The 24834-nt window shown below is 45.2% G+C and overlaps 1 protein-coding gene across 1 annotated transcript in view; it reads left to right on the forward strand.

The window, feature by feature from the left end:
* Positions 1-24834, forward strand: part of LOC307243032 (transmembrane protein 132D) — a gene marked incomplete at both ends in the record, with an annotated part of 64387 nt that overhangs the window by 16271 nt on the left and 23282 nt on the right. The window contains 6 exons of the mRNA XM_080017683.1: positions 491-662; positions 5782-5925; positions 9741-9949; positions 14972-15152; positions 15502-15618; positions 17625-17816. Coding sequence (XP_079873809.1) covers positions 491-662; positions 5782-5925; positions 9741-9949; positions 14972-15152; positions 15502-15618; positions 17625-17816 — 1015 coding nt within the window. The remainder of the gene's footprint in view (positions 1-490; positions 663-5781; positions 5926-9740; positions 9950-14971; positions 15153-15501; positions 15619-17624; positions 17817-24834) is intronic.

Raw genomic sequence — 24834 nt, forward strand, 5'->3', positions numbered from 1 at the left:
AAATGAACTTAGCTTGAAAGTGATGGCTAATTTGATATTGTTTTAAATGAATTTATCTCTATCTGGGATGTCAAGCGACGGACATCGATTTAAATTCACCAAAGTCCTTGAGACATGGAGCTTTTTTTTGTTATTTTGACGTCCAAACCAACGGGTAAATATACGGCACTCTGGCGACGGGAATTCACCTTTCTAAAAGCTTATCGATTGAAATATCAATGGAGTCGTTACAGAGTCTTCTCCCCGGTCTCACCGAGAGAGTTAGGCCGTATTGATCTGAAGAGTAAGCCCTTCCGTTTTCTTTTCTTTTTGTTTTTTTCGAGAACACTCTCGTCACTTTCAGGCTGAGGCGCCGCGGTTCCTTGGGCGTGGCAACCTATTGCAGCCGGTCCCTCCAGCTAGAGCCTCGGAGGCGTGGAGGGCGCGCGCGCGCACAACCCTGGGTCTTTTGCGGCTGTCTGAGATGCTCCTCTTTCGCCCGCCGCTCCAGGGGTCTCCTCGAGGTGCTGCAGCTGGACTTTCTGCCCAAGGACGTTTCGGAACGGGCGGAGAGTCAGGTGATCACCTGGCGCCTGGAGATGCCGGGGAACGTGAAGGATGTCGGAACGATAAGGATCTACACCACTCAGAGGGACTATGTGGGTCTGGCGCCGATGGTCATGGTAAGAACCAGATTTATCACTATTGCATCATTATTATATCGTTACAAAGAGGCACTTTTGTGTTGAGCGATGTGTCTGTGTGCTGCTGTGAATAGGAGAGTGCGTAGTGGAGACAGTGGCGTAGCTACGGTAATGCAGCTGCATGGGTGGCCCCAACAGTTTAGGACCCCGCATGCACGCCTTTATACCTCGCCATTATCGTATCATAAGATCCCGAGCGCTGAATCTGCAGAATGCACGCGGCCACTAAACTTTTATGGTAAGTATTTATAGCACTCAATGAGCCAAGACATCTGCTCCATGGTGTCACATACATGATGTCATTCATTCACCAAATAAATGACAATACAATAACAATAGCCATATAGTTTATTGACTCGTACCTCGGTGTTACTTCTCTAATTCAGGTTTAAATAAGGATTAATGGGCGATTAGATGTTCAAAAATGTGCCCGTCCGGAATCCAGGGTTATGGGTGACCGTGGACGTGCGTACGACTACCGTGTAGCAAAATCCACACAGAAGAGTTAAGACTGAAAGTAGGTGAGAAAAAAAAGAGTACAGGGCGAAACACTGACAGCGGGTTTCAGAGGCGAAAATTTGAAAAAAGGCAGCCGGGAAAGGAAAATAGCGAATCTCCCAAAAATAGGCAGTTTCTTTGAAAAGAAAGACGAGATCCACCGAGCAAGAGCCAAACAGGACGACTTTTCATAACGAAAGAGCCCAGAGAGTGCGTTGCACCTATGATGTAAGTGGAGCTTATTTATTATTTATTTGACTCATAATCAACCTACACGCTTGTGTTTTGGTGTTTACAAGGCCTATGCACAACATGAATAATGTTTGTCACCGAAACGTTTTCATCTGTTCAGTGCTCCCACACCAGATTTAGTCAATAAACAGTAAACATTCCGTTCAGGCGTCGGCTGCGCAGTGCGTTTCGCTGTTGCCGCTCCTCTTTTTAAAGCTGCGGGCCTTTTTTTTTTTCTTTCCTCTTGTTATTTTTGCCGTAACATAATGCAATCTTACCCGTGACCAATCTTACGCCAGAGACCCAATCACGATTCTGGTGAGGTTAGGTTAATTAGCGAACGGGGCTGCTGTTGTAACGGAACGATCCGTACCGAGGGGAGGCGGGAGGAAGGCGGGGCCGCAGGCTGAATAGCAAGTGGAACATTACGATGGCCTCGCATGCGGGGCCCGGCTCGGACCCGTCACGCCGCCGAGCAGAGATAACACTCCCCCCCCCCACGCGGATATCTCGAGTGGAATGTTGAGCGTCCGCCCGCGCCGATACCAAACTGCTACTTTCCCGCTTTAACGACCCGTCAGCTTTAAAAACAGCTGTTTCCGTCGATGCAGTTTTTCGTAAAGGCGGCCGTCGACAGGAGCCCCGCTCCGACTGCAGAGGGATACCCCTCAACAACTTTCAGGCGACGTGCTCCCGCGCGAAATCGGACACGTGTCTGAGCCCCCGGATTTTTTTTCCGCCGCGAAACGAATTGCTGTGAGGCCCCGCCTGGGAGGGGAGGCGTCGGTTTGGGGAGGTGTGCTGTGCGGTCCGGTTGGTCAACAAAGCGCTGAAAACCGACATTTTCTCCCCGTGCCCGACTTGTTTCGAAGGATCGGATTCGGGTTTCTTAACGGGTCCATCGGACTCATCGTGTAGGTGCGTCAACTCGGTTCTTTTTGTTTTCCCTTCGGTGGTTGCGTTTCCCTCGCGCCGCTTCAGTAGCGTGCGTGAGTGCGCTCATTAGTATGCCTCTGCAGCAACAAGTATCGCCGCAGTCCCCTTCGCAGCGGGCTGGGAATTGACCCCCCCCCCCCCGGGGACACGCAATTAAGTCAACATAGGCGGCCGATTAACGCCTGTCGTGGTCTCGTCTGCGCTCGTGTTTAAGGGAGGAGGGCGGTGGGCAGGCTGTAAAGTGTGTTAAGTGGAGTGGAGCGCCCCAGAGGGGGCTTGTCAAGACGGGGTGAGTATTTGTTAATTGTACCGAGGTCCCCATGCCGGGCCACTCGGCTTCCAAGCAGGGACCATGAAAGCGTGGCGGTCAAAGGTCTCCCGACTCCCACATTCAATGTTAATGCGGTTAACGTTCAGTGCCAGGGCAAAAAAAAAGGAGAAACGTTTCAAGGGGCGCTGGATTTGGTGCTATTGCCGTACTGGGGAAACCCAGGAGGACGGTGTGTCCCCGATGCACGGTCGGGTGCGACAACATGCGTACACATTTCTTCATGCGTCGTTTTTGTCATTTGATGGAGGGAGGTCTTTTTACCTTCCCTTTGTTCGCCCTGTAAATCCGGCCTATTGCCTCATTCTCTCAATGTAGATTATTGATCAAATATTTGAAAATTTTATGAAATTGACATTTTCGTGACTTTTTCCTCAAAAAAGTACTGATTTGAAGATTTCCAAAAGCACAGCCACTTCAACTTCCGTGTTTGGCCAGATCTTTGCAGCATCAATAAAACGACAAACCATCAAGCGGCGGGGCGGGCGGGGCGGGCGGGGCGGGCGGGGCGGGCGGGCGGCCGGAATTGCTCCGTGTTATTGCTCAACCCTGATTCAATGGCTTATGTTTGGGTCAGCGTTGGAGTCTGAACTGGAGCATGTCCTTTTGGAATTGCGGTCAGCAGCTGTCAAGCCGACAGAGTTTAGAATGTGAGGCTACTGGGGAACATCTGCCGAGTGCGGCCGGGTGCTAAGTCCACAAGCACCAGGAAAAATAAATAAATAAATAAATAAATAAATAAATCCCACACACTGATCATCCAAAGATTCTTAAATACACACACAGACAACTACGCAATCACGTACACACAGACACACACACACACACAGATATACAAACAGACATAGACACACGCACTCACACACAGACATGCAGTACGCCACCTATGGCGGATTAAAAGGAGGTTATTGGGGAATTTATCAACTGGAAAGTACTTGCAAATCCGCGTGGAAGGAGGAGTTAGACGTGTAAGGGGAAAGCTAGATCGGGGTTGATGACAAGCTGCAGGATGTGCAGGAGCTCAGCGTCTGCTAAGCACTGACATAGATGTACAAGGTGCGGAAAATAGATTGAGCGATTTTGAACGTAATCAGGGTTTAGGTATTACCGCTACTGTGGCATTGTAGGTGTTTGCTCGGTGTTACGTAGTACAGGATTTAAACAGTCGTTTTGATTAAGGTGTGTGTGTGTGTGTGTGTGTTTGTGTGTGTGTGTGTGTGTGTCTGTGTGCGCGTGTGTTCCAGTGCACATCTCTAAATGCATGCATGGTCATGTACACAAATTCATGTTTGGACAGGTATGGTTGTCTAGAAAGTGTTATCCTCCCTACCATTCTAGCCTCCCTCAGCTCTGCTTTTCTGTCCCATATACAAAAACAAAAGAAAAAGTGTTGATCCGTCTAAAAAAACAATGCGACTGTAGCACCGCCGCCTCAGAACGATGGTAGTGTGGGCTCCCAGCGTGCGGTAGTGCTGCAGGCCTTCCTAATGAGTCTCTGGTGGGCGTGGACTCCCCATATCAGCAGCTGTGCAGCAATCCTGCTCTGAGTTCATCTCTACAGTCAGCAAGTACTATATATAACCCCCTCGGCCCATTTGACCTATAAATGTGTGTCACTGCTCCTCCACCTGTAGCCCCACTGCACCCTGCCTGATTTCCCACATTGATCGTTAACCACGTCATTAGGGCTCCGGCTAAGGAGGGGCGAATGACAGCCGGCACGGGTCACATGCCGGCGCTGCGGTCTGGTGATCGGTCAACAACCGAGACCTCACCAAGATGGCGGCACGTGCGGATGTAAATGACGTCAGGCCATTATGGATGTCGTGGATCCGACAGAACCCACAGGCGATCTGAATAAGATTTGTATTCGGTTTCAACACGGTGTCGTTCGAGTTCCATCCAGATCGCTTCAGTATTGTGGTGTTTTTTGAAGAAATTCACGAAATAACATTTGGTTCACTGTTGTGGAAGAAGTTTGTGATCAACAATCACCACCTCACCAAGATGGCACCACACACATTTTTTTATTACTATGAAACTTTATTATGTTTGAAAACAGTTAGGGTAAAGTGTTACCGGAAGACAATCAAATTAAACAAAGCGCAGGGTATTAAACGTCATCACTTCATTCATAAATAAATTATTTGCTGCTGAGGACAACTGACACGCACCAGAGTAAGTTCAACAAAATAAAAACCCAATAGCATCACTGTCAGAATTTATAGACATTCCAGAGATATCAATGTACACAAACTTCCTGAATTGTAATTACTGTTAACAATAACCATAGGTAATAACATAATACAATGAACATGTATTTATTGTGTATGTGTTTGGAAATATCTTCATTCTATTTGTGTTTTTGGTGTAATCCACTACACATCATTTATTTCTATATGCTCTACAATCGAATTCAGTTAAACCACTTCACTTAGTTTATTTATTTATAGATGTTTAAAGTACATTATTATTGTGAAGGCAGTTTTCTATTGATTTACAGAGTGCCATAAAATAATTATTTTCCCCAAAATGGATTTATAATCGTGATAAATAATCGCGCTCAGAATGTTGACTAAAATAACTGTGAATATCATTTCAGCCATAATCATGCAGCTCCACCACAGAATGATAATCACCGTTAGTTGTGGCATAGGAAAGTAACCCACAGCAGCAAACAACGCCCGATCATCGAATTACACTGTAACCAGGCTGGGACAAATGAACTTCAGCTGAACTTTAAAGAAAGACTACCCTGGACCCTGCGTATTGCAGCCTGCAGCTATATTTGTTATTATTATTATTATTATTATTATTATAATTATTATTATTATTATTAATAATAATAATAATAATAATAATAATAATAATAATAATAATTCTTTCGTTTTGGGGGCGACATGATGGATTCATGTTTTATTTATGCATTCATGTATTTATTTATTTGTTTATATATTTGCAGTTTTCTCTTATTTTTTCTTTTGCATTTCTATTTTATGTATTATTCATTTTAAGTATGTGTGTATAATTTGAGCATCTTGCAGATAATTGAGTTTGTACATTTCTAATAATGCCCCCCCCCCCCCCCCCCCTCGCTCTCTACAGAACAGTGACATTCTAAATACTGCCCTGTTGACTGGTAAGATGGTGTCCACGCCCGTGAGGACTCTGGCTGTGGAGGCTGACGGCTCCGTCACCGACGTCACCGGCTTCACCAGCTGCAGGTCCACAGACGAGGATATCCTCAAGGTGAGTTCAAGGTTATGAAGCCATTCGTGGCGTGTTCAACGGCCGCCCGCTCACTAGTCGATGCAAATTCCCGCCCGCTGGTCGAGGCGTCGGCCGTGCAATATGGAAAAATACAATACGTGCACGACTGAGGCAAAACACACAAAAAGGATCAAACACTAGTGGTGCAAGAAGCACTCAGAGCTTTTACTGCCTTGACACAAAGTTACTCTCTTGAAAGTACCACATTGACATTTCTACTCAAGTCAAAGTAAGCTAAACCTACTTGGGAACAAGCCAGCTGAAAATGTCCTCATTAGACAACATTCTTACAAGCCTCCACCCCTGCGTGGAATATCTTTAAGGGGAGCAATGCCGCTGCATACGGCGCAGAGTGCCACCAAATGACCATTCCCGACACGCAAGATTAATCAACAAGAAAATGAAACCGCTGTGCATTTTTCTGTGGAGCCCACCACCGTGAAGACCACTCCTGGCACTCTCACTTTGAGCCAGGGGCTTAAACAAAACCCTCCACATGAGGCTGGATGCCGGATGTCGGGAAAAAACAAGACACGGAAAAAAAAAAAAAAAAAAAAGCCACCGGAGAACCATTTGCATACAATGCAGGTTTTCTTTATGTACGGAGGTAATTGAAATGACCTCTGGAGGCGCGGCGTATGCGGTGGTTGGTCGCCGCGCGCAACAGGTCTCACATTAGCCCCGTCGAGCGAAAACACTGTGGATAAAAGCTCCCATATGGCATTAAAGACTGAGCTGATGATCCCGCTGCTCAGCCTCCGAGCAGAGCAAACTGACCTTGATGTAATGGATCCATGTCACCGGAACAGCGGGCGCAAGACGAGCGGCGAGGCCGCGGGACGGAGATGGAGGGGGCGAGAGAGAGAGGGGGGGGGGGCAGCGGGGGGGAAATATGATAGGATGAAATGACGACAGATGGTGGATTGGACGGATGGCCTGTAGAAAGAGGAATTATTTCGTGTTCCACTGTAGGTGATAAATCAAGCCGGCGGTGTCGCGTCTGAGTGTGCACGGGGTGTCACGTGCGACATCGCCCAGGTTTTTTTTTTTTTTTTTTTCTATTCGTGTCTTTTCGATTGCACTCCTTGTTACAATATTCAGATTCCAGACTCGTACGTGTTTAGCACCGAAAAGTTGAAAACTATCGTCAAAATTGCCCCCGGCGAAAAGACAGCCATGAACGATCCCCGAAATATATTATTATGTTTCTTCACACTAGCGCTTCCTCGCTGCAGTTCAGTGACTACAGTCTATTGTGCGCTGAGTTGAGTGGAGTCCGCTGTCAGTACTGCAAAATCTTTCACCTCAAAACTTTTTTGTCTGAGTGGTCGTCACGTTCGCTGCCACTCTCTCCATTCTTGAAGCGTTGGTACTTTAGTTAGCCGGCGTGGGATTTCGCTCTTTTTCACGGGAGAGGGTAAATGTTTTCTTTCTTCAGCTCCGCCCGGCGGCTACCTGAGCCTTTCCCCACAGAAACACGAGATGAAACTACATAGAAATGTTTTGGCGAAGAGTGCACTCAATCGAGGTGTCCGGCGGGAAAATACGCCCCCCCTCCCCCCGGGACGGCTGTGTCCCTCTGAGGGGGTCAGGGCGAAAGTGTTCCCATTTCGCACGGTGTCGTTCCTCGACGCGCCTCGTCTGTGTCATCGGAGAGGGAGACGGGTGGGTAAAATGTGCGCTCCCTCTCCGCCTCCACCTCGGGATGGTGCACTGGGAGGCCGCCTATCTCGCCGATAGGAAGAGCCGTCCCTGCTGGTTTTTTTATGGCACTACTATATGAAAACACTTTTTTTTTTAACACCTTTCAACTTTTTTTTCTTAAATATAAAGAAACTGGAGCCGTACCGTTACCGTGGGCCCAAAACCGTGATGCATACCGAACCGTGGGCCCACTGTACCGTTGCATCCCCTATACGCTGTTTCCATTGTTGGTGGCGGGGTCCGCCGTGAAAGCCAGCTGCGGCAGGTGTAATTCACCGCAATTTTGATAAAGAAGCCTGGCTGGTTGCGGTCAATAAACGGGTCAATATAGATTAAGATTCTCGAACTAGACCCAAAAACACCCCCGGATGAAGGAAATATCCCCACCGCCTCAATTTACCAAGGGAAAACAAAACAAATCAATCGTTCAGGGGGAAGGCAAACTTTCGGTAAAAGAAAGTGCCCGTCTTGAGGGTAAACTCAGATGTTGGGAAAGAGAAACATTGTGTGTGAGTGTGTGTCTGTGTGTGTGTCTGTGTGTGTGTGCGTGTGTGTAATCCACACATCACGGATGATGTCAGAACACAGCGCATTGCAGATTTCTGCATATAGGGCTGTATATATATGTATATATGTATGTATGTATGTATGTATGTATGTATGTATGTATATATGTATGTATGTATGTATGTATGTATGTACAGTATGTGTTTAAAGTATATATATATATATGTGTGTGTGTGTATATATGTGTGTGTGTATGTGTGTGTGTCTGTATATTTGCGTGTGTGTGTGTATATGTATGTGTGTGTGTATACTGTATGTGTGTATATATGTGTATATGTTCGTGTTTATCTGTGTGTGTGTGTGTGCGCGCGCGTGTGTGTGTGTGTATATATATATATATATATATATATATATATATATGCAAATAGAACCGCAGATCTGTGTGTGGAAGTAAAAGTTAGGAAGCACAAAGCGTGCCGCCACTAGAAGCCCTGGCAAGTTCAAAGTTTTAGTCTTCACCCGAGTGTTGTGTCCCCACCCCATATCTCCATAACCCCCCCGCCCCCCTTTTTCATTCCCCTCCATTTTTTTTATTTATTTTTTTATTTTGTCACCTGCCTTCTCCCCCCTCTCCGGCGCTGCACCCTATTCTCCAGTCTAGTGCTCTCCAATTACCTCCGCGGAGGTGGTGGTTTGTTAAGATAAGTGAGGCGCTGGTGGAGATAGGGCCCCCGGTGTTAAATAAGACGCGGCAAAGTGCCGTGCCGCTCCCACCGGCGGTGGCCCCGCACGCCGCCGCGCGGCAGGTTACAGGACACAGCTCATTATTATTCTGCTCCGACTTTTCCCGGGCACCGGGGCAATAAATTTACATGACACAAAAATGAAACATAGTATGGGTTTTCTGGCCACAACTTTGAAGCATAATTACCGCGGGAATACAATGTTTTATTTCTTTCCGGCCCCGCCCGCCGCCCCCTCCCCCCGAGTGGTCGATCCAGGACTTTCTTGGCTTTCATATTGGTGAAAGTGACAATGCGGTTCGCTGAATAAACATTAGGAGTTGGAACTTTTTTTTTTTTTTTTTTTTCAATCACAGATTGCGAATGAAAATGATGTGTGCTGTCACTAAATGGCGTCACTTTTTATTAGCGTAGTGATCATATCCATTTAGGCTCTGTCTGAGGAAATCCTTTCGGCGTTATAAGTTAAAGAGATTCGTCCATTTGTCCTTGATTGCCGTTCGGGGCACTCGGCAGTTTGAATGTTGATGATCTGGTGTGATTTTTGCATATGTTTTCCATGGTGGATTATTATTGGTTTTTTTTTCTATAATCAAATGTTCCTTCCTTTACCATGTAATGTACCCTTTGTCCACATTGTACGGGTAAGGCCGCACCTGTTCACCATGACTATCTTCGGTTGAAAAGATGTTGGTTGTATTGGAAATCACATTGGTTTTTAAACCAATACAAGCCTTGATAATAAAAATTGTGCCATACATTTTTTTTATTTTTTTATTACAGATTGTGAATAAAAGGAGTGTTGCCCTCCACTCTCATCTCTGTCGTCCCCTGTTTCAGGTGTCGGAGCGCTGCGACTACGTGTACGTGGACGGGAAGGAGAGCAGAGGCAGAACCCGGGTCCTGGTCAACTTCACCTACAGCTTCCTGAGCGCTCAGCTGGAGATGAGCGTCTGGATGCCGCGCCTGCCGCTGCTCATCGACGTGTCCGACCCCGAGCTCAGCCAGATCAAGGGCTGGAGGGTCCCCGTCACCACCGGCAGCCGCAGGTGAGCACCGGGACCCCCAGGAGGAGGTGCAGCAGTCATCGATTACATTTGGGTGTGTGTGAGTGTGTGTATGTGTGTGTGTGCGCGCGTGCGTGCGTACGTGCGTGTGCGTGTGCGTGCGTGTGTGGTTTTCTATCAAACTAGGCTAAGCATTGCACTAAGCGCATAAATCCTGGTGTTATAATACGAATAAAAGGAGGTGACATTGTCGTGGCACAATTCCATTATTCATTGGAGATATTTTGGTGTTTGCAGACAAAAGTTATGAAGTTAATGAAAAGTTAATGATTCAGCCAGCATGCTACAGACTAATTGAAGCACAAGACTATAAACAGCTCTGCCCTAGATTTTTGTCTTTTCTCTCCCCCCTCCCCCCCTTTTTTTTTTTTTTTTTAACAATTTGTGTAATGAAATGTCATCTGTGATGTCCTGTCGGGGGGGTTTCCGTATAAAAGTCAGACTTCTTACAGATTGACTCTAACCTGATGTCGGAGCCATAATGAACCATTTAGCTTCCTGGTGCTTTGTTTTATCAGTTTTGTTGCATCAAGGTCCATTTCCAGAAACGGCGTTCAAACCGTGGGGTCAACGGGAAGGCTGTCGGCTTGGAAAAAAAACCCCAAAGAACCATGTTGATCTTTGGTTCCTTATTGGACTTTAAAATGAGTCCGGCGACGAACCGAATCTAAAGGCTTAAAATGTCTGTCAAACGCTCCGGCTGAGATAAGGAACCCTAATGTCACCGTTTGCTGAAAAAGGCACCGACTTGTATAAAAAAAAAAAGAAAAAAAAAAAGGCTTTTCTAATTTTGCACCCTCTCCGTCGATTTCGTTCCTTCAGGATTTATTAAGCTCAGAGTTTCCTTCCCCAGTTAAATGTCACCTCATAAAGGTTGTCAGACCCTGCGCGGCGAAATCTCTGGGAGATCCGTGAAACGCTGACAAAGGATGAAATTAAGGAGAATTAAGGAGGAAACAAATCTAATCAGTATTTCACAGCCGCTCCCAAAGCTGCACCTCAAATGGAGCGTAAACAAAGAAAGAAACTAACTTTTGTTCATCAGCAAAGAGCTTCATAGAAAGCAGCGGGATCAACGGAAAGCCAGCAAAGAAACGAGACGAGGGAAATAAAATGCATTTTCAACAGCATACGCAATCATATTACACAAAACGAAATGATTAGTTATATTTTCAAGTATTTGCATGGCAGCGGTAAATGCATGGCTTTGAATGTTGATATGAGTTTTTCTTGGCACGGTGATAATGCAGTATTATCACAATGTTAAATGCAAATCAAAAAAAGAAGTAAAATCGTACTGCTTGTACCGTATTTAGAAATGCACTCGCTGTCTCGCTTTGTTCGTGCCAGAGTGAAATAATACGACAGTCCAATCATTAGCTGAACCAAAATATACAGTGTAGTAGTAAGGTGTATTTATTTAGAAAAGTAAAGGTCTAAGTATAATGGGATAAATAAAGATGTACGGTAAGGGTACATGATGTAGAAAATCTGGGTATAACTAATATTACGAATATTATTATTATAGGGGTTATTAATGATATACATGTATATATACAGTGTATAAATATATATATATATATATATATGAACAGTATATATACAGTATATATATATACGTATATCAGCAAAGGAGTCTGCACAGACTCAGCATAAATCGTAACGCTCCATTAGCCTTGGAATATTCGGCGGCAGGACACTGAAGGAGCGAGCACCTGAGGCCACTGCAATCCCCAATTCCAGGTAATTGATTACAGTTGATATGGATGTGTATCTGAGGTCGGCCGGGGCCATCGTTGTGTATTGGGCGGTATTAGCGCTGCAGCTGCGGCTCTAAGCTCCTCTCCAGCTCCGAGCCGAGTCCCGTTTGATGTGGAAGAGCTTCGCCCTATTCCAACATCCAGGGGCAGTTCTGATTATTTTGGGGGTCGTTTCAAAGTGCCCCCCCCGGCGCTAACGTGTGGACGGACGGGAAAAACGTTTGCGTTTTATATGCTCCAATGTTAATGGACGCATGCGTGGTGTGGTGTGCGTGGATGGGATTGTTTGAGCAGCCACACCTGACCTGGATCTAGGTGACTGGGTCAGGGTGGCTGCATACCAGTTGCTCATTGGTTAGTCCTAACTAGCAGCAGGTTAAAACCCCCATCCACGCGCACACTCAGGATGAGATCTGCTCCCTGATAACTCCACCTACCCTCCTCTCTACAATTAACTGCTGTCTACATCTCGGCGTCGTCAGTGCCTCTGCCGGAGGGCCCTGGAAACGCCACTTGGGTGGCGTGTGGCGGGCGGAACTGCCACAGCATGTTTTCATGCTGCGCGTGGAGCGGAAGCGGACACGAAACGTTCCTTCAGGCCTCTCGCAGATTTTTCTGGGTCGTGCAAAGCGTATAGTCTCAAACACACTGCCAGACATTGAATTACCTCATATTTTGAACCATAAGGTTTCTTTGGCCAGCAAAAGTGTTTAGGTGTTAGGTGTAAGTCGTTACCTATTCAATTGATGGGTTATTTTAATGAACACACGTGATATACTGAAAATGATTACTTACATGGTATTGTATCGTTGCCGGAGCTGGAGTTGGTCTCATCTTGCAATATTTGGCTGCTGTCCATTTCAGCACCGCAGCCTGCGGTGGTAGTCATCTCTTCTCCTCCAGCGCGGCCGGCTGGCTGATCTTGCGTGGTTTGGTCGCGATACATTTCAGAACCGTCGGCGACGTCAGCCATTTTTTTTCTTTCGATCTTGCGCTCAGCCTCACGTTACCTCGTCTTGACTCATGGAGAAAGACGTTTGTTTCTCTTGAGAGGTTTTACCCTTTTTCTGCACCACTGGGATAGTTCCTTTTCATGGCAGCTCAAGTTAGGGGAGGCAAACTATATGTACCCGCTGCCTATACACATCATTAAAAAAAAACAAAAAAAAAAAAAACAACATAGTTCGGGGGCCGTTGCGGCACCCCCTGGTGGTTGTGGGCCGGTTTCATTTGAAACAGGTAAAACATAGGTCAGTTCCTGCCAACACTGCAAAGTACTGAAAGCCCCTCGTCCTTCAACTTATTGCAGCAATAAGTATCCTGATTGGATAAAAAATATATCATTTTTTCCAATATATTTTTCATTGTTAATTGGGTCATATTGACAAACAAATTATTTGTTGAAATGTATTTTTCAGTCTTTTTTCCCCCCAATATTTGTTGAGCCAGGGACCAGTGTTGTGCACGTTAAGCGAACCGCCCCCAACATCCACCCTATCAACTATTGATTTAATTTCATTCTGCCACCGCCCACGCAGGTGCATTTCTAAAACCTCCTGCACTCTTGGGGCAAACAGCGAAAGGGAAAAGCGTTGAGATTCCATGTTTAACCGAAACGACTGAAATGCATCTCTTTCGTTCTTGCATTTGCTTGTGACGTAACATGAGGAATCCAGGTCAAAATGAAAAGCAATGCCCCGTTGGTATGAAAAAAAAAAAAAAAAAAAAAGCTAAGTATGATAAATAATGAAATAAATGGGAAAAAAAATCAAACCCTGGATTTTACTTTATTTATTTTGCTGGGTTGGTGTATCGTCGTCCCTAAACAGTGATGATCTCTATTCACAGCATTAGTGTATTGGTGTTTTCTAGCAACGGGGACAGCGTGGAGGCTGCACATCTGCCCCAGAGATAAAGCTTTAGTGGGATTTAAAATCAATACGTACAGTGGAGTGGCTGTTTTCCTCCAGTGCTAATGATGGGAGTCGACCCTGGTGGGACGTCATTTGATAAAAAGCCTCCGTCGCGACGTTCTGTGAACCGTTTGACACGGAGGTGACTAACTGCAGACTCCCAAAAATTTCACCTTTATTTTCCCTGGTTTTGGATTTAGTCAGGTGTTAATAGGATGGCAATCTTCTCATATTTAAAAAGAAAATGGGCGAGAGTGAAAAAATAATAGTCACCACTTTGTTGTATCATCACACACACACACACACACACACACACACACACACACACACACACACACACACTAAGTCTGCGACTGTGGACTTGAAAGCGTGCTTTGACGCTGATGCTCTCGCGCCCGCCTCTGTGTGTGTGTGTGTGTGTGTGTGTGTGTCTGTGTCTGGGCGTGTGCTTGTGAGCAAATTATACACTCGAAAGCCAATTGGGATCCTCATCAAAAACAAGAGCTGCCATTGGCAATGAGGACAATTCAGACTGAACAGTAGTGAGGACTTGACTATGATACCGGCATAGGAGTAAATAACGCGGCGGCTGCGGTGGAATCAGGACGGAGTGGAATGAGATGAACTGTTGCAGCTTCTCGGGGGAACGTGATGGTTTGGCTTTGAACCGGTGTGTGTTTCCTGCCAAACAACGACCTGTTGGAACGTCTACTTCATCACAGTCCTCATTAAGGAAAACTCGGGGCTCCGGTGCTGTTTCAAAGCGGGAGGCTCCTTTGATTGATTACACTCGCGCTGATCAAATACATGATCGTTTTAATGATGACTAATTATTTGGAAACAATTAAGTCCATTCGGCAGTGGTGTGTGGGAGGGAGATAAGGAAACGAGGGAGCCTAACAAGTTTTTTGGGGTTTGAAAAAATAGTAACTGATAATTTAACTGTCTATAGTACCTATAAACCTAGAATAATATAATATAATATATAATAATATAATAATAGTACCTATAAATATTTTCCTGAGGACATCACAACTGTTGCTCATGCTCATATATTTTGTTATATATTTTTATATATTTGTTTATTTGTTTGTTTATTTGTTCATTTATTTTTTTTATTATTTTTATTATTATTATTATTATTATTATTTTATTTTTATTATTTTTATTATTATTATTATTATTATTATTATTATTATTATTATTATTATTATTATTATTTATTTATTTATTTTATTAATATTTTAAACCATCGCAAGTGAAACATAACAGCAGGAGATTCGCCCGAACACCAGAGAACGTTGCCGACGCTCCGTTGTCCCATCTCGCAGGTCCACGTGGGACAGCGAGGAGGAGGACGAGATGAGGAAGGGCAGGGGCTGCATGCTACATTACCAGCACGCCTCCGTCCGGGTGCTCGCGCCGTTCACCGCCCAGTCGTCCCCCGAGCCGCCGCTGGACCCCATCACCGGGGCGCCGTCCGTCGACCACTTCCTGGGACCCGACTGGCTGGTAAAAAAGCCGCCGCAGGCCAAAAAAAACCCTAAGTGGGCGACGTTTACTGGTCGGGGCCTGGCCACGCTCTCACTCCTTCTGCCATTCAGGATTCACCGTTTGTTGCTTGGAAACGCGTATATAGTCAAAAATCCATGTGAAATAATTGACTGATTGATTGATTTTCTAGTTTGATTTGGAGGGACCTCATCACAGGGTTAGTTATTGTTACAGAAATTAAAGGGTCGCTTTAATCTGCAGTTTGTCAGTCGGCGGTCTTAAATAAAGTGGCAGACAGACGTTGGTTTTCGCATTCGCATCTGCGAGTATTCCGCTGAGTCGTTTTTTCCCTTGTTCTGATTGACAGGTGGATGTGAGCAACCTGGTGCGCCACTCCCTGAAGGTGCTGGACCCGGACATCGCTCGGCTGCAGGCCGGGGTGCTGCTGCTGCAGGGACGGGCCATGGGCACCACGGCTCTGCAGGTGAGCTGAGCTGTGGGGTGCGGGTGCGGCTGTCGCTCGGGTGGGTGGTGGGGTTTGCATTAGTCTTGCATAAATCTTAAAATATAAAAAATGAACAAATAAGAAGTGCTTTATAGGACGCAGATAGCGCTCACGAATTGCAAACGACCATTTAAGGTTGGTGGTTAAATTCGGATTGTATTATGCCAGTTAAGTAAAGCTCATTCAAGGGTGAATCAAATAAGTCTGAAATACGAATCAAGCAAGGAGGTTGTTATACAGTTGTAATCGATAAAAAGCAATTACTGTAACTGCCGGTGCTTGAGAAAATAAAATTTTTCCAGCATTCACTCCTGGCTGTGAGTGACTGGGGGAGTCTGAGTGTTTCGGTGTATTTTCCTGTGTTTGTTTGGTATAGGTGTAGCCTATTAGTCGGTTTTGCAGTATCATCACATTTCAGGCCTCCGCAGCCCTGATTGAGTCAGGGTTGAGTATTGTCGATACACGGGGCTCTAATCACCTGTCTGGCTAGACCCGGGTGGAGGACGCTTCACTGTCGGAACAGTGACGAGGCAAATTGAGACGCGAGAGAAGAGCGAATCAGACCCGCTGTGAGTGTCTGCGAGAGGGACGGAAATTTGGATAATTTTCCACGTTGGGAGCCGGCGTCAGACTTGAATGGCGATGAATTGGAGCCTAATCTTTCTGCTGGTTTGCATTCTCTGGAACAGAGAAGTTTCCTATTTGGTTAATGCTGTGAGATCGGCGCAGCAACTTGTCCTTTTGATTGTATTTATTTTTCGTTTATTGATTTTCTTCTGCTTTGTGTGTTTTTGCCGGGTTTTGCTTTGCTTTATTCCCTCCCTGTCGGTATGTGAAGAGACAGGGTGTCGAGAAAATATTCTTTAATATTGATTTAAAGTCCCAGATTGTAACTGTCCCTGAATATAATTAATATAATGGTAAACAAAGAAAAAAAATCATCAAAAGTGATACTTAGGGTACGGCGTCGCTCCAGGGCTTTAAAGAGGCAAAAAAAACAAACAAACAAAAAAAAAACAAACACAACAGGATTTATTTTATCTGGAATATCAATCCAATAATGTGCTGAGTGATCCGTCATTGTTCGCGGAGACCTTATCCCGCTTCGCTCGCCGCCCGTTTTCGAAATCGAACTTGTTATTGATCGGCGTTCCTCCTACAAATGAACCGCTGTCGTCCTCAAATCCTCTCAAAGCGACGGACTCGTGCACGAGCGTCCTGTTACGTGACCGCACGGCGGGGTCTTGATAAGACAAGTTGAGTTTTTAACCAAAGCGGAAAAAACACCACCCGATAAATTCAATCCGATTTGCTTCGCTCCTTTATTTGATCATCGGTGGCAAAAAAAAAAAAAAACAGTCATATCAGGCGTAGCATAGTTTTAGGACGCAGTTGTAGAACGGAACCAAGTATGAGTACTTTGTCGCTGTACTTAAGTACATCTTTCAAGTATCTACTTGAATATATGTTCATTATTGGAGACATGAACTTGATTTCAAAGCAAATATTTTCCCTACTACCTTTCAAATACCTTTATAACGCAGTTGTGTTACTGTATGTAATGGCTATGAGACCATCTATACTATTTTATTGTAATTAGAATATATACAATATAATCGATATAATCTGCATGTACAGATGCACTTTATGCCGTATTATAGGCTCTTGTTATATCAATGCACTAGATATGACAAGCACTTTTACTTTAAATACATTTAACAGCAAGTGCTGTCACTAAAGTACAAATGTCAACGTGGTACTTGGACGTACTGGATGTTTCATTTTGTGACAGGGTATTTGTACTTTTACTTAAGTAATCAGGTTCGAGTACCTCCTCCTCAACTGATTATTATACGCACATCTGCAGACAAACTGGGATTCCACATGACTGTGTGTGTGTGTGTGTGTGTGTGTGTGTGTGTGTGTGTGTGTGTGTGTGTGTGTGTGTGTGTGTGTGTGTGTGTGTGTGTGTGTGTGCGTTGCAGGTGCTGTCCCCTCTGTCTTCGTCAGTCCTGGCTGAGAGGAGCATCAGGGTGCTGGATGATAAAGTGAGTGTGACAGAGCTCGGGGTTCAGCTGGTGTCTGGACTCGCTCTGTCTCTGCAACTCAGCCCAGGGAGCAGCAAGGCCATCGTCGCCACGGCGACCACACAGGAAGTCGTCACACAGCTCAAACAGGTGGGAAGCCTGCCTGTTGGCGGAGGAACCCAAATTGTTAACCGTGCCACCAGACTATTGCCGTGGATGTGATTAATAAAGGAGTCATACATAGGCTCCATCACCTTTGTGTTACCTCATTCGGCAGTAGATAGTGACTGACCAGACATTGGTTTTTAATGAAAATCTTCGAGATTGGCACTTTAAATGAATTTGGAAGTTAAAAGCCTTCTTCAACCCGATATTTGATTCGACATTCAAGATGTTCATTGTCGCCCCGGTTGTACACTCGTGCGAAATTCTTAGGTTGGGAGGCTCCGATACATCAATTTATAAAAACCGAAAATAAAAAGCACTAAGGTAATCAAGCAATTCAGCAATAAAAGTGTAAAAACAATAAAGGGTGTGTTAAGAAGCAATAAATATAAAAGCAGTAAAAAGGTGCATATACAATCAGTAGTCTATAATCATTAGTCATATTGCACAGATGGTTTTATGGCACTTGTGTGTGTGTGTGTGTGTGTGTGTGTGTGTGTGTGTGGTGTGCATGTGTGAAGAGGGGGTAATGTGTGTGCGCGTGAGTGTGTGTGTGTGTGTGGCGTTGTGTGTTATTTATTGAGAAGTCTTATGGCCTGAGGAAAAAAGCTGTTCCTTGGCCTGCTGGTGCGTTTTGAGAGTCCTGCATCTCCCCTTTGAGGGCGGCAGGGAGAGCAGGCTGCTGTGTGGGTGTGCCGGTCCCTCAATGACCCTCAGGGACTTCCTGAGATCCCGCTCGGAGTACAGCACCTGCAGACCGGGCAGCTCATACCCAATGATTTGCCGGGCCGTGCGCACCGCCCGACCCCGCCAGCGCCTTGCGGCCCATGTTGGTACGGGTGCCCTACCAGGTGGTGGAGTAGCCCCGTTAGAAGGATCTATTTGGTGCCTTGATAGAAGTCGCTGAGGATTCTGAGGACCAAAATTCCTTTGGCCGTACAAACGCTGTTGGGCCTTTTTGACGACAGTGGATGTGGATGTTAACTCCCAGATATTTCAAGTAGTCCACCCACACCACCGCTGTGCCATTGATGGTGACTGGGGGACGAGTGCCCCGCCCTCCTGCAGTCCACAACGATCTCCTTGGTCTTGGAGGCGTTCTGTGAGAGGTGGTTGTCCTGGCACCACTGTTCCAGGGCGGTCACCTCCTCCCTGTATGCCGTCTCGTCACCGCGGGAGATCAACCCCACAACTGCTGCTGTGCCGACGACTATTTGTTTTCTTTTGGTTTTGCGACAAGTTGTGATTGTAGCTGATGAGGACTGTAATCAGCCACTCAATTTTTGGATGGACATTGGGTACTAATGGAGTTAGAAATAACAAATGTAATCACAGGGGAGCAGACAAACACCCGGAGAAACAGGAGTGACTCCATATGGACTCATTTACTTGGCAAGAACTAATTTTAATCACTTTGAATGTTATTTTTCTTTCTCTGAACCAGTGATTAACTGCTGATTATCTCTCAGTCCATAAAGGAATTATACACGTCGCGTCAAGAGGTCCTGACACGCTAATTTAACTGCCTGTTAATTGTCGACTATGTGTGGAAGTATGTAGTATACACTATGTACTATGGGATTTATTTTTTGGTTGCATCACAAGCCCCTTTCCCACGTGGAATCCGTAACATTGCTGGATAAAAAAATATTCGGCAAAAGTAGTAGGTAGTGATGCACACATTGGCCTCTTTCACGGAGAAGTTCCGTATGGAGTCTGCTCCCACATGTCCAGTGTAGATGGGATCGTTTGGACAATCTGTCGTCAACGGGCGTACAATCTCAATCTGTTTGTTTTCTTTTCCTGGCTCTCAGAGACCAAATGCTTTGGTTTCCCCGCTGCTCCCAGACAGATTAGGTTCCCTCCGCTGACGAAGCGGGGACAGAGCCCCTGTTGTCCCTGGGCACAATAACTCTAACCCAATGTTATTAAATCAGTGTGTTCAACCATTTTCAACCTGTCCTACACTCTCTGCCTCCAGAGAAGGGAGGTTCTACCTCCCCACCCATCCTACCTCTCTCTGTCCACTCGTTCTCTCTCTGGCTCCTCGCTCCAGTGCAGCCGGCGGGCGAGCGAAGCGCTTGTGCCCGATGTCACCGCACTCGAAGCACTTCATACTTCCTGAACTTACATGCACCACGTCTCGGGTCAGGGAGCGGCGTGTTTAAGGGGAAGAAGAGTACATTTTAAGAATAAAATGACCTGTCTCCATTGAGACTAGACATGTTTCAGTTTCTTTGCTGCTGAGCGCCACTTTTCAGAATGTTGTTTTTTTTCCCTCCCAAAATTTTTTTTTCTTAAATGTTTGTACGAAATGAATATTTGTAAAACCCACTAATTGTTGACAGGCTTTTCAGACTGGATATGGTTACTCACCTCAGCTCAACTACAAGCATTCAAAGGGAAAGGGAGCTTGACAATAAGTATTTCACTACTTTTTATGGATTTGGCAAGGCGCGTCGCATGTTGGGAGAACGTTTGGAAGTTTTGGGTGGAGCCACTCGAACTATAGTGTAAGCAGAATTGGAGCAGATAGGCTGCCCCATAAGAACGAACACGTGAAGTCTCACTTGTAGGGGCCAATGCTCCCTTGTCCAGCTTCTTGCCATAATTTTGATCAAGCCAATATAACGATCAACAATATTGTTCCACAGCACTGGTAAATATTTTTCTGCATTTCAGAAGCTCTTCAAAGTCAAAGAGTTTTATTGTCAGATGCAAGCAAAAATCCAAGGTCAAACTAGACACTGAAATTCTTGGGACAAAGGCACAGGACAGCTAGATAGTGGACAAATAGCAAGTTAAAAACACAATGAGAATATGAAATATTAAAATAGAAAGGATATATACTGTACACCGATCAGCCATAACATTGAAACCATTGACAGGTGAAGTGAATTACATTGATCATCTCGTTCCATGGTTAGTAGCGACCAAAAGTGGTCCAAGGAAGGACAACCGGTGAACCGGCGACAGGGTCATGGATGCCCATAGCTCGTTGATGCACACGGGGAGTGAATGCTAGGCCATCTGGTCCGATCCCACAGAAGAGCTTCTGTAGCACAAATTGGTGAAAAAGTTATTGCTGCTATGATAGAAAGGTGTCAGAGCACACAGTGCATCACAGATTGCTGCGTGTGGGGCTGTGTAGCCAAAGGACACCTTCAGAGGTCTTGTGGAGTCCATGCCTTGATAGGTCAGAGTTGTTTTGGCGGCACGAGGGGAGCTACACAATATTAGTGGTTATCAAAGCAGCGGCGCGTGCGGGAGAGAGGTGAAGAAGAGTGTACAGGCAGGGTGGAGTGGGTGGAGAAGAGTGTCCAGAGTGATCTGTGACAAAAGGGTTCCAGCAAGAGTGAAGGGGAAGGTAGACAGGACGTCAGCGAGACCAGCCATGTTGTACGGTTAAGAGGCGGTGGCACTGACAAAAAGGCAGGTGGCTGAACTGGAGGTGGCAGAGTTGAGGATGTTGAGATTTTCATCAGCAGCGACAAGGATGGACAGGAGTAAGAATGAGCACATTAGAGGGACAGCTCAGGTCGGGCAGTTTGGTTGAAACGTGAGAGAGGCCAGATTGAGATGGTTTGGACACGAGATGAGAGTTACGTTGGGAGAAGGATGCTGAGGACGGAGCGGCCAGGCAAGAAGAGAAAGAGGAAGGCCAAAGAGAAGGGTTAGGAATGTGGTGAGGGAGGACATGCAGGCGGTTGGTGTTTGGGAGGAAAATGCACAGAGCAGAAGGTGTTGGAGGCGGATGATCCGCTATGGCGACCCCTAATGGGAGCAGCCTGAAGGAGAGGAAGATTAGTGGTAGTTTTAATGTTGTGGCTGATCAATGTAAATGTATGTTCTGTAGCTTCCCAACACTCTATATTAGGCCGAAGTCGCTATCACCTAAATATGATGGGGTGGTTGGGTTTGTTTCCTAAGGTAGTTACCAGAAAGATTTACCTGTCAAACTTAAACTCCATTCCCAATGACTCTGCTATATTTTACATAACTGACCCCAGACAACTCTTTCGCATGAAAATAAAATGACCGTTTACCGACTTCTCTTTGACACATACAAATGAAAAATAGTTCCCCTTTGGTGGAATGTAATAAAAAATGCAACTTACACTGACCTTTTTAAAATTACTGTAGCTTTCAGGGTGTTATGATAAACTAGAATTAACCTGTATATATATATATGTATATATATATATATATATATATACTGTATATCTGTGCATATATCTATATACTGTATATGTATATGTGTGTATATTTGTATATATGTAATATGCAAGAATAATACAAGTTTATATACAGATTAAGTATAAGTACAAGTATTAAGATTAATTACTAATAAAGAATTGGAAAATATGATATATTATATCTTGTTATTCAGTTTGAAGTTGCTTTTGGTTGTTTCGGATGATTCTGAAACAGGGAATTCAGCTTTGCCTATCCTACATTAAGTAGGCAACAGTCCTTCAGCTGCAAACACAGTCTTACTGTGATTAATCCGATAGACATCTGTCCAGACTGATGATTTAGAGAACCGTCTGTTTAATCAAATGTCGTTTGCAGGATGGCAACAATTTGAGGTAAAAGAAGATAAAGGTAAAGGGAAATTCCAGGGACCAGCTATTCTTGGAAGCCTAAACGAGGGATGCCTTCTTAATGGGGAGTGGAAAGAGATAACGTCTAGGATACGTCTGATCAGGTTGTAGGTTTTGCGGAAGGAGTGCATTGCTCTGAATTTGGGGGCTGGGGAAACTGTGGAGTGATGAGTTAACTCCATGAGGGAATCTGACTGTAACTGTAATAGGAATGGAACTAGGTCGAAGGAGGTAGGCAGAAGCCTTTTTAGAAATAGTGTGAACTCAATAAGGAATGGAAAGGAAATCTCAATCTTGGAGGAAAGAATGTAGAGTAAAACCCTGGTGTCTCCGAGAGCGGAGTGGAGGGCAATCGATGCATCTTGTAGTGTAAACTGGTCTCTGATCGCTGTGCGAGGCGCTGACTTCTCTTGAAGAAGTCAGCAAAGGTGTTCTAGCTTGAAAGTCGCGTCATCCCTTTGGAAATACTTACGGAGTAGAAAAATGTTTTGCAATTCTTCTCAGAGTTGGAGGCCTATGAGCACTCACAATTGAGAAGTGCAATCTTTTGAGGTCTTAAAAATATGCTCAAAAGATGTGAATTAATTCAGTTAACTCTTCCTGAACATGTTTTGCTTAGTTATTGTGCAAAATTGTGAAAAGGTTCCATAGATGAGGTTGTAATGTTCCCTCCGCACCACAAATTGAAAAGTTTGTTCACTAAATATACACAGGTAAACCTTTGTGGTAACAATATACACAAATATACACCAATCAGCCACAACATTAAAACCACTACTAAAATTGTGTAGCTCCCCCCCGTGCCCCCAAAATAGCTCTGTCCCATGGAGGCATGGACTCCACAAGACCTCTGAAGGTGTCCTGTGGTATCTGGCACCAAGACGTTAGCAGCGGATCTTTTAAGTCCCGGAAGTTGCGAGGTGGCGCCCCCATGGATCGGGCTTGTTGTTGCAGCACATCCCACAGATTCTCGAATGGATTGAGATCTGGGGAATTTGGAGGCCAAGTCAACACCATGAACTCGTTCTCATGTTCCTCAAACCATTCCTGAACAATATTTGCAGTGTGGTAGGGCATTATTCTGCTGAAAGAGGCCACTGCCATCAGAGACTACAGCTGGCATGAAGGCAGCGGTAGGAGTACTTTGTCTGCAACAATGTTTAGGTGGTACGGGTCAAAGTTAAATCAACCAACACGCCATCTGTTCCCCAGGTAAATGACGCATACGCCATCAACATGATGTAGATGAAAAGGTAATTCGTCAGACCAGGACACTGGTCTTCCATTGCTCCATGGTCCAGTTCTGACACTCATGTGCTCATTGGAGGTGCTTTCAGTGGTGGACAGGGGTCAACATGGGCACTCTGACCGGTTTGTGGGTACACAGCCGCATACGCAGCAAGCTGTGATGCACTGTGTGTTCTGACACCTTTCTATCACAGCAGCATTAACTTTTACAGAAATCTGCGCTACAGTATCTCTTCTGTGGGATCGGACCAGACGGGCTAGACTTCACTCCCCACGTGGATTAATGAGCCCATGGGCGCCCATGACTCTGTCGCCGGTTCACCGGTTGTCCTTCCTTGGACCACTTTTGGTAGCTACTAACCACTGCATACCGGGAACACCCCACAAGACCTGTCGTTTTGGAGATGCTCTGACCCAGTTGTCTAGCTATCACAATTCGGCCCTGGTCAAAGTGGCTCAGATCCTTATGCTTGGCCATTTTCCTGCTTTCAACACATCAGAATCCGAATCAGAATCAGAATCAGAAATACTTTAATAATCCCAGGGGGAAATTACTTAAACCATCTTCAAGAACTGATGGTTCACTTGCTGCTTTATATATCCCACCCCTTGATAGGTGCCATTAGAACCAGATGAGAAATGTTATTCACTTCACCTGTCAGTGGTTTTAATGTTGTGGCATGATCGGAGTAAATTATACTATTGTATGAAACCCCCAAGACACCTTTTATCTTTATGAATTTTTAATCCAGTCAAAACAAATGTTAATCAACTGAAAAGAATGCTAATCTGTCTCTGGTTGAATAACCTTTATCCTCTTCTTTTGTTCATACAAAGGGGAAATCCTTGTAATCACAGCTCTGACCATCATGTGGAGTTGCCATTATTGAGTCAGAGGCAGAGAGACTTTCTCTAAATGCCAAAACATCCAGCCATGGCAGTGTGCCCATTTTAAAATATTTCCCTAAAGCATGTCAGAGGTGACAATTAAGCAGTCCATAGCTGTTGCAACCTCAGTCCATTTTATCTACAGCGTCACAGTGGCTCGGAAGCCCCCGTCAATACTTGACTATTAGAACCGCACAGCGCACATGACCAGCCATTTGTCTTGTGCAATGGCACACTGTTCACACACTGCTCGGGGCACAATG

Source organism: Zeus faber, assembly GCF_960531495.2.
Source record: "Zeus faber genome assembly, chromosome: 17".
Taxonomy (NCBI): Eukaryota; Metazoa; Chordata; class Actinopteri; order Zeiformes; family Zeidae; genus Zeus; species Zeus faber.